The sequence below is a fragment of the Amblyomma mixtum genome, chromosome 10 (assembly GCF_055824585.1).
Source record: "Amblyomma mixtum isolate Tamu chromosome 10, ASM5582458v1, whole genome shotgun sequence".
Taxonomy (NCBI): Eukaryota; Metazoa; Arthropoda; class Arachnida; order Ixodida; family Ixodidae; genus Amblyomma; species Amblyomma mixtum.
In genome coordinates this window covers 122529562-122539640 of record NC_143021.1, presented here as the reverse complement: position 1 = coordinate 122539640, position 10079 = coordinate 122529562, and the positions used below count along the sequence as shown (strand labels likewise).

The 10079-nt window shown below is 48.2% G+C and overlaps 1 protein-coding gene across 1 annotated transcript; it reads right to left on the bottom strand.

Moving 5' to 3' along the window:
• Positions 1-308: 308 nt before the first annotated feature.
• LOC149326822 (uncharacterized) lies at positions 309-8336 on the bottom strand. Its single transcript, XM_089564687.1, has 2 exons — positions 8332-8336; positions 309-960 (listed from the first exon to the last, which is right to left on the bottom strand). Exons 1-2 carry the CDS (start codon positions 8334-8336, stop codon positions 309-311), a joined length of 657 nt encoding a protein of 218 aa, XP_089420813.1.
• Between the last annotated feature and the right edge of the window lie 1743 nt (positions 8337-10079).

Below are 10079 nucleotides of genomic sequence, written 5' to 3'. Positions count from 1 at the left end.
CGACTGAAATGTTGGCCCACCTATGAACTCGGCCAGCCGGGAGCGCTGGTAGATGTACGCATCGTGGCAGCGTCCTGGTGATCCAACGTTCACGTACCGGAAGCAATACCGGTGGTCTACCAAGGCGAGCAGCACAATGCTGTGCCGGGGAAAAAAACAACAACAACATTAAAAGAATTCTTCATAAATCATGGACAAGCACAATGAGTTGTGAACTGAAGACGTTTGCATTAGCAAATTCATATTATTGCAATGCTGCCTTTATGGCTGCAACATGTAAGCTCTACATAAGCCAAGTATGAGATAACTCACCAGCCTTTGTAGTTGTAACACTCCGATGCGCTTTCTTTCGGCAGCGACACGGGGAAATGGCACCCGTCCAGTGCCCTCATCGCTTGTGGGAAGTCGCAAACGGCACTAAACTCTCTTATGTGGTCGCCCATTGCGTCTGGAGAGGGCATGGTGACCCACTTGTCCTCGAGTAAGCACACTACAGTGTCGCAAAACTCCCGGTAGATGCTGTTGATAGTTGATCGCCCAGGGCCGAAAACAATGGCCACAGACCGATCCTCTGCCGAGGAGCACAGCTTATACATCGCTACTGCAAAGCTCTTATTGACAGAGATGGCCGGCCTCATATTCGTATCGACGCACTCCAGCAAGGGCCGGCAAGCTTCGACTATGTAGCGGAACGTTGAAGGCGTCACGCGAAAGCTTTGCTTGAAGAATCGCTCACCGACGTAGGGGAGTGTGTCCTCAAACCAGCGTTCGTTGCGATTGTACATCCACCTTTCCCGGTGGACTGTACCATCGCACGCAACCGCAGCCGCAATACAAAACCTGTTCGCAAAAAGCAGCTGCCTTTTTCCACTGTCTGTCTTTTCTTTAGCCGCCTCAATCTCGACTTCGAGGTCAGCAGCCGCCACCATCATGAGAGCAATCTCGCGCTTGCTTTCTGAACTGATAATAATTCGGAGAGCTGCCACAACAAAGCTTTTGGTTTCGGCGGCAACCGCTATCGCGACTGGCTGCGGATTTGGCTGCCTCTGGCCCCGACTGCACAGCGTTGCCGGACATCACCATGTTATGGCTTTTGGAGGAACATTTGGCGCCACCTAACACACATGAGGGAAACTTCTCGATGAGCATTGAAAATGCCCGTGTAGCACCGGATGCTTCGAGCGTGCTCGAAAATCTCGATGCAGATCGAGTTCAATGAGCATCGAAAGTGCCCCTGTGACAGGCGTATAATACAATGGTTTTGAACCTAAGCCATAAAACTTCAATAGCCGTTGAAGCATTGGAAGGTAAATTTTGAAAACGTGAGAATTCAAAATTAAGGTAATCTAGAACACTGGTGTCGTCGCCGTTAGAAAAATCAGGGTACAAAATTTGCGTTTCAGACGAGACGACGACATCGTGGACGGAAACATTGCATAAAACCAAGTTGACATCAGAAATTCCATCTAGGGATTCAGTTTGAGCTTTGTCAGCATGAAAATGATCACTGAGAAGTATTAAGTCAAGGATGTTCGATGCGGGTCCCTGCGATGGTGTGGGTTGATTTACTACTTGCGATCAATTGAAGTTGAGCATGAAATCAAACATAATTTCTGAGGAAGAAGAATTAAACTCTACCATCTGCCAATTTATGTAAGGGAGATTGAAATCGGCGAGAAATATTAATCTGGACACAAAAAAAGCGATGCATGCAATTGTATAGAGAATTTAAAACAGCGCAAAACACAGGGACACAGATAGAAAAGACACACACAGCGCTGTTTTATTCCGATCTTAAGATCCTGCAGATACGAGCGCCGTGTCCCACTGACGGTAGGAAGCCTCCAAACAAGGCGATGACGTCTTCTGTGAGCTGTTTGGTTCTGATGCAGAACGAAAGGAAGCGTGCTCGGCAAACAGCGACAGCAATAGGCGCGACGATGAAATGTGGATCAGAGGACACATACTGAGGAATCATACTGACACATACATACTGACACATACATCTTTTTTATCTGTGTCGCGTTCTTTTGCGCTGTTTTAAAGAATCATGGTTCACCAACTAGCCTGCACGTCTACCCTTGTAAAATTATATAGACACCACATACAGTCACGATCGGCTGTAGAGCTGCGGTAAACACATCCCACAGTAATGCTAGGTCAGCAAAAGATCAGGTTGCAAAATGACGCCTCGACGTTTTCGACGTCCGGCAAGGCAGTGCATGGCATTTCATTTTAGATAGCAAGATAGCAGCTCCGCCGCCGCGTGTTGTTCCATCTTTACGCATGACAGAATACGTAGGTGGCGTAATGTCAGCGTCCCGGACATCGCATGATTTCCACGTTTCGGTTACGGCAAAAAGCAGGTTCCAGACACAGAAGCAAGGATTCCAGTGAGTCTGTCTTGTTTATAATATTGCGGGCACTTATGTTTAGGAAACTTATTTGAGATGGTTCTCTTGTTGACGGGTGCGCGGCGCCGGTGCATCTGCCTGTTCGTTTTTTTGCCCCCCCGGGGGGGGGGGGGGGGTTGAATCAGGCTCCTGTGGATCCTGCGAAACTGTTTAAATGAGTACCTGATCGTTTGTTGTGTCATTCCAAAGGTAAATGTTCCCATTTATGTGTACTTTATTGTATACATCATGAGAAAAACACGCTTGCAGACAAATGACCAGAACGAGAAGGGCACACAACTGCGCTGACTAACAACTTTTATTTTGGAAGGGAGCCGATCCGCACCTTTTATACAGAACAGGAGGGAGTGATGCGCACGCGCAAAGATCAGCAAAGGGGGAGCCCGGAAAGAGCCAACACATAGACCAACTATTCTATCGTCACCGATAACCAATATGGCAGCCAAAACAAGCGAGAAAAAAAGAGAGAGAGTGGGGGGAGGCTGGAATGAAAAAATAAATAAAAAAAACAAAAACAAAAAGGGCGAACAGAGGCAGGGAGCGTAAAGAAACAATTCCAAAAAAATTCTAAAAAGATCCCGGAGAAGCCAACAACCAACACGGCTAAACGAATGACGATGAAAGGGTGCAAAGATAAAGACACTAAAAGCTTAACAGACTAAAGCATAAAAGGTGCAGGAAAAGCCTACGGAAGATGTAAAAAATCGGCACGGCTGAAAGATGACGGAATTAAAAGCGTTAAAACAGATAAAAGCAAACACCTGAGAAGCCGATGAGAATAAAAAGAAGTGGGAAAAAGTGGTCACAAAAAAATGAAATTGAACAGACAGCAGATCTCTAAAAACAAGCAATGAATTGTAAAAGCATGTGGGCGATAAAACCTAAGGTGAGATAACAGAAGTTTTTACAGAAAAGTTCAAGATGGAAAGCATCGTAAAAAGTGGGCGCCAACAAAATATCACGGGATGAAACCAAAAGAATGCACTGAATGAAATCGAAGCAGAGAAGACTGAACACTCTTTGTCTAGCAGGCCAACTGACGGTGTGCTAACGCACTCATCTTTTAGCTTGGTAATAGTGGCTGCTTCCATGATTTCTCGGGTCAGTTGATTTAAGTTTTTGGCCAGAATATGTTTCCTTGAAAGTGGGGGAGATGCGTCGGCTAGGACTGCAATCACGGCAGTGGATGGGCAAATTACCGGACCTTTTCTCCCCCCCCCCCCCACACACTTTTATCCCCCCCTTTCAAGGAAACAGATATTCTGGTGAAAAACTTAAATCAACTGACCCGATAAATCATTGAAGCAGCCATTATTACCAAGCTAAACGACGAGTACTTTAGCACACCGTCAGTTGCCCTGTTAGATAGTGTTCACTCCTTTTTGCTTCGATTTGATTCAGTGCATTCTTTTGGATTCATCCCGTGATGTGTTGTTGGCGCCCACTTTTTACGATGTTTTCCATCTTAAACATTTCTGTAAAAACTTCTGTTATCTCACCTTAGGTTTTATCGCCCACATGTTTTTACAATTCATTGCTTGTTTTTAAAGATCTGTTGTCTGTTCAATTTCATTTTTTAGTGACCACCTTTCCTGCTTGTTTTTATTCTCATCGGCCTGTCAGGTTTTTGCTTTTATCTGTTTTAACGCTTTTAATTCTGTCATCTTATAGCCGTGCCGATATTTTACACCTTCTGCAGGCTTTTCCTGCACCTTTTATGCTTCAGTCTGTTCAGCTTTTAGTGCCTTTATCTCTGCAACCTTTCATCGTCATTCGTTTAGCCGTGCTGGTTGTTGGCTTCTCCGGGATCTGTTTAGAATTTTTTGGAATAGTTTCTTTACGCTCCCTGCCTTTGTTCCCCCGTTTTTTTTTTCATTCCAGCCTCCCCCCCGCTCCTTTTTTTCTCGCTTGTTTTGGCAGCGTTATTGGTTATCAGCGACGATAGAATAGTTGGTCTATGTTTTGGCGAGTTCAGATTCCTCTTCAGTGCACCTTTAACGTAATGTCGTTTGTGCTTTGCGATGCCTCTGCAACATTTTAAAGAATGATGGATAAGGACCTGCGTGGCCTCCGCTGGAAGACGTGTCTCTGCTACATTGACGACGTCATCGTGTTTTCAGCCGACTTCTCGGCACATCTGACTCGTTTGCGCCAAGTGCTGACTTGCCTCAGCATCGGAGGGCTGCAATTAAATTTGAAAAAAAATGCCAGTTCGCAGCTCGCCAACTAACCAGCCTCGGTCACGTCGTCTATGAAGAGGGCGTCCATCCAGATCCCATAAAACTTCGTACGGTTGCCGAGTTTCCGAAGCCGTCCACGCCCAAAGAACTGCATAGTTTCATCGGCCTAGGCTCATATTTTTAAGCGCTTCATCCGGAATTTTGCCGCCATTATTGTACTTTTCACGCGACTTCAAGTCCAAAATTCCTTGTCATCATTGTGCTCCAAATGTGATGATAATTTCGCTACACTACGCCGGCTCCCTACTTCAGAACCATACCTCGCCATAACGACCCGCACGCTCGAACCGAGGTCCACACGGATGCTAGTGGTATTGGCATCGGTGCTGTACTTGCAGAACGGAAGCCTAGATTTCATGAATATGTTGTCGCTTATGCCAACCGCACTCTGTCCAAAGCAGCCGAGATCAATTAATCCGTGTACGAAAAAGAATCTTTGGCCATTTTGTGGGAATAACAAAATTTCGACCATATCTCTACGGCCGTCCATTCGACGTCGTCACTGACCACCGTGCTTTATGCTGGCTGTCGTCCTTGAAGGATCCATCCGGCCGACTTGGTCGTTGGGCACTACGACTTCAGGAGTACGACATTCGAGTCATCTACCATTCCGGACGCGAGCACTCTGACGCCGAGGCCCCCTCCCAGTCACCGCTACTTGCCGACAATGCGACCCTCTCCAGCACTGACCCCGTGCTCTTTTCGTTACGCCCTCCAAACATGCATCTGGAGCAGCGCAAAGACGCCTGGATAACCTCTCTCGTGCATCTCCTTTCCGGCCGCACTACGCCAGCGCCCTGCCGCTCGCTTCGTCGTCAAGCCCGTCACTTCACTCTGCAAGACGGTTTTCTTTATCGCCGGAATTACATGCCAGATGGTCGAAAATGGCTGCTTGTCATACCTCGCCACTTACGCACTGAAGTCTGCGCATCTTTTCATGCCGAACCCCTGAACGCTCATGCTGGTCTCTTAAAAACATACACGCGACTTCGGCACTGGTACTACTGGCGCGGCATGCACACCTTTCTACGAAAGGACATTCGCTCATGCCTTGACTGCCAACGCCGCAAGTCACCACCGCAGCGCCTTTCCGGACCATTGGAGCCTTTACCTTGCCCTGCCCGTCCGTTTGATCGTGTGGGCATCGACCTTTATGGGCCTCTGCCGCCTCCTACGTCTGGTCACCGCTGGATTGTCGTCGCCGTCGACCATCTTCCGCGCTATGCCGAGACGTCCGCTCTTTCGGCGGCTACAGCCAGGGACGTAGCTTTCTTCATTCTGCGCAACCTCGTTCTTCGCCCCGGTGCTCCCCGCGAGCGTCTTAGCGACCGCGGCCGCGTGTTTTTATCAGATCTTGTCCAGGCGCTTCTAAAAGAATGCCGCGTAGTTCACCGAACAAGCACGGCGTACCATCCTCAGACAAATGGGCTGACCGAAAGGTTTAACCGGACGCTCGGTGACATGCTCACCATGTATGTCACTCCCGAACATTCCAACTGGGACCTTGTAGTCGCATTTGTGATATACGCCTATAATACCGCCGTCCAGTCTACTACTGGGTTTTCGCCGTTCTTCCTTATTTATGGACGCGAACCTACCTGCCTGCTTGACACCATACTCCCCTACCACCCTGATTCCTCTGACTACTCGCCTGCTTCTGAAATCGCCCAGTATGCTGAAGAATGCCGCCAACTAGATCGGTCCCTCACATGCCACGATCAACATCGTCAGAAAAAACGCCGTGATTCAGGTCAGCCCTTTACCCGCCTACCTGCCGGCTCCCTTGTTTGATAAAACTTGTTGCTGGGCGAGTTGGTGCATAGTTTCTGATAAAAGTTAGCGCAACACAAAAAATAATAGCGCGTCGTACTGTCTTTGTTCCTTTTGATGGTTTTTTGAGTTGCCTTTGTTTGGTTCTGAGACCCTTCTTGTCCTCGCGGCCTGTTGTCCAAGTGCAAGTTCCTCAACAAATATCACGGCCCCTACCGATTTGTGTTCAGAGTTTCCCCGGCAACTATGTTGTGGAACCGTTAACACCCTCGTCTGACCACCTCGGCCATGGCCATGAAACGTTCACGTTAGCAGCCTCAAGCCTTACCACGAACCCATGATGTGTACCACGCCGTGAGCCACCAGGATGGCTCCTCCTTCGCCGGGGGCATTGTACTGACGAAGAAGTGCCCGCGCGGCAGCGGGACTGCTCTCGGCGTGCGCGTGCTTCCTGCTGGTGCTGCTGGAACCGCTGACTGTCGTTGAACGCCATTCTGCGCTTTGTGCTTAGCGTCGTGTTGTGCTTTGCACTTTGGGCCCGAAAAACCCATTGCAGTTCATAAAATATTTCACTTTGAAAATCGCACTTGTCCAGTCTTTTTGGCTTTGATAGAACTAACGATTCGCCCCTCTCCCCTACAACATGACCTTACGCCTAGACTCCTTCGACCACATCCACATGGTGGCATGCACTGATGCAACTGTGCCAGACACGTACTGACGCTGAGCTGCGGCGTGAGCCATATACAGCCCACCATTCGTTTCAGTTACTAATCTCCGGTCCGTGCTGTAAATCTCCTAATAGTGCAGCACTGGAAATTTCCCCGTTGTGCACACCATCATTTTATTCACAGAGTTATACCCCGAAAAAGTTGGCCGGCGATCGATGGTCCGATCCAAATGAAATGCGTAGCATAACACTCAGTCACTTTTCCGTTACACTACACATCAGACACTGTATGCACACTTAGTCTTCTTTGTTCTCCTTTACACATGATTGTCTCTACTTGTTTTTACCTTGTACTCTTGCTTTCTCGACTCCCTTGCATACTTGTTATTCTATTTCATATCTCTTCTCGAGTATAACTCAACAGTAGGTTCTGGAGGCATCATGTCAGGGAACATTACATTGCCCAAATCCATTAAAGTGTCATGGAAGGCTCGCATGCAACCACTTCAACATCCTTATTTTTATTAACCCTCCCGGAGAGGTACTGACACTCGGCCACCATTAGGCGCTTGATGTTCACGATAACGCACCAGTATTGCTCCACATTCATAGGCAAATGATACATTTTTTCTCAGTCAACCGAAATATTACCCAAAGAACCTTTGATGGCATACTGACCCTGATTCTACACCAGGTGTCGTATCTGCACGTACAGTCTCCTGGCTCTTCGAAAGAAGCCAGCGGCACCATTTTAAAAGAGCTTACTTTCTGAAACTAACCCCATCCCGATTCTCCAAGAATATGCATAGCTTAGCACACTTACTGAACTAAATGAACAGCGAGAGGCAACAAGAAACAAAGCTTCAAATAGAACGAGCTGAAATTTCTTCTTTCCGCCTTGACTTGGGGGTTTTAAGGGCGTTAGTTCTTATTCATCACGTTTCTCGATTTCTTGGGGTCTGCTACCACCTACCATCGGCGTGAAATTTTCTGCCCGAGGAATTCAAGATGGCGGCCCACATAGCAAATCGATATAGCAACCTAACAGGTGATTGATTGGTGAAGTCATCAGTATACCTAATTGGTGATTGGTGACGTCAATGAATGATATTCATAACGGGCCCGATGAGTAGGACATGTTAAACACCAATATTGTGTTATCAGGTTAATATTTACTTGTGGTTAGGATTAACATGGCGGCCATGTTGTAAGCACTCGGCAGCTCACAATTTCATACCTCATGGCGACCGGCCGCCTACTCAAACAAGCCCGGTTAACATTTGCCGGCACGGTGAAGCCTAGGTATGTCCACTACAACTCTGAGATCGTCTCAGTGCAGTCATATTTGCGCACTATTCCGGCCTGCAGCTTGCGTGAAACTGTCGGCCATCGGGCGGACTCTTGTCCCAACCCAATCCAAGATACGTGTGGCCTGTGTGGACCACAGGCACTCATAGATGAGGGGGTGCGGGCCCCTCACGAGTGTATGCCCAAATGTGCAGGCCTAACGGGCCTTGGTTGCGCGAGCCAGGGCGGCGGCCAACGCCACTGGGGCCCCGAACTACCGGCCTCCACCTAGTACTTGTAAGGGCTGGCCCCCTCTGGGCCAGCTCATGCATAACCTCTTTAACTGTATCCGTATATAAATGTTTTCCACCACCACCTGCCGCCTTGAGGTAAGAAACAATCGCCCTCCAAATGGTCGAAAAACTTTTGAAAACAGAAAAATTGTAAACGTACAAGACTACTGTGCAGTTACTGGATATATTGATTGTTATAACGAAACATCACTGCCGCGAACGAACGCACGCACGAACGAATCGAAACAAAACGGAACGGAACGAACGAACGAACGCAAAGAGAGAGAGAGAAAGAAAAAAGAGGCGCGTGACGCAGAACCGCGTCCGCCGTAGCGGTGACGCTGGTTTGGGGAACAGAAGTCGCAGGTGCAGACGAAATGCCAGCGATGTCACCACTGGTTGACCTCACTGTGGTGGCAGTATTCCCGAATATATTCACCGAAAATTTTTGCAACCGCTCGTCGTGCAGCGCGTCGGGTGGTGTCATAGCATTTCTCTTTGTATACAGGTTATATGTTTAGTCAAGTTGGAAGCTAGCTTACTACAGAGGTTCGGACCGGTGACATATGCATGCACCTTCAGTTGCATGCTTTAGGGCATGGTTGCGTCCATCGAGATGTCGAGATTGGAGAGCTACTGCACCCTTCCCTTTCTTCGAAAACCTTTCTTGCTTTGTTAACAACAAATGCTTTCGCATTACTCAACTTCGCATTGAAGTGCCTTCAAAGTTTTTTCGGCCCAAATAGGTCAGCAATATCGGACCTCAAGGAGGTAGGCGCCCGCTCGCCGTAAGGTATAGAAAAGTAGCCTAATAACGTGGCAATTCATCAAGTGGACGATGGATGGCGCTAACAAGCAGCTAATGCTCGTTACTTCAACTTCTTCCAGACGGTGGCGGCATTTTTTTGGCGTGCCGTGTTTTTCGTACCCATCAGTAGCGCACGAACGAAGTCAAACAAAAACCGACAAGAAGTCTCCGCAGCAGGCTGCACAAGATATGACCATCGCGTGTGTCAATTGCTTCGCCATGACAACTCGCAAATCAAGTCCGGTCCTAGGTTCTCTAAATCATCGGTCCCGTCCGTAGCAATAAAGGGCATGTAAGGGCTTATTGATCCGTCTTGAGGTCACCGCCAAAGAATTGCGAAGGTGCTCAAATGGGAACTTTGGCGACAAGTTCGGTCCCTCAAACACTGGCTTTGGCTCACGTAGAAGTCCACTTTTACCCGTCACCAGCAGACCGCCGCTACCAAGAGTACAGGAATCCGGCTGCTCAAGGCACGGAATTTTTGTGGCAGCATGTTCGACTGAGCCTTCCAGCCGTGAGCAGAGCGGTAGTCTCAACAAGCAAATACAATTACGGCCCTGTGGGGTGCAGCACTTCCAAGAAAGTGTTGCAAAACGG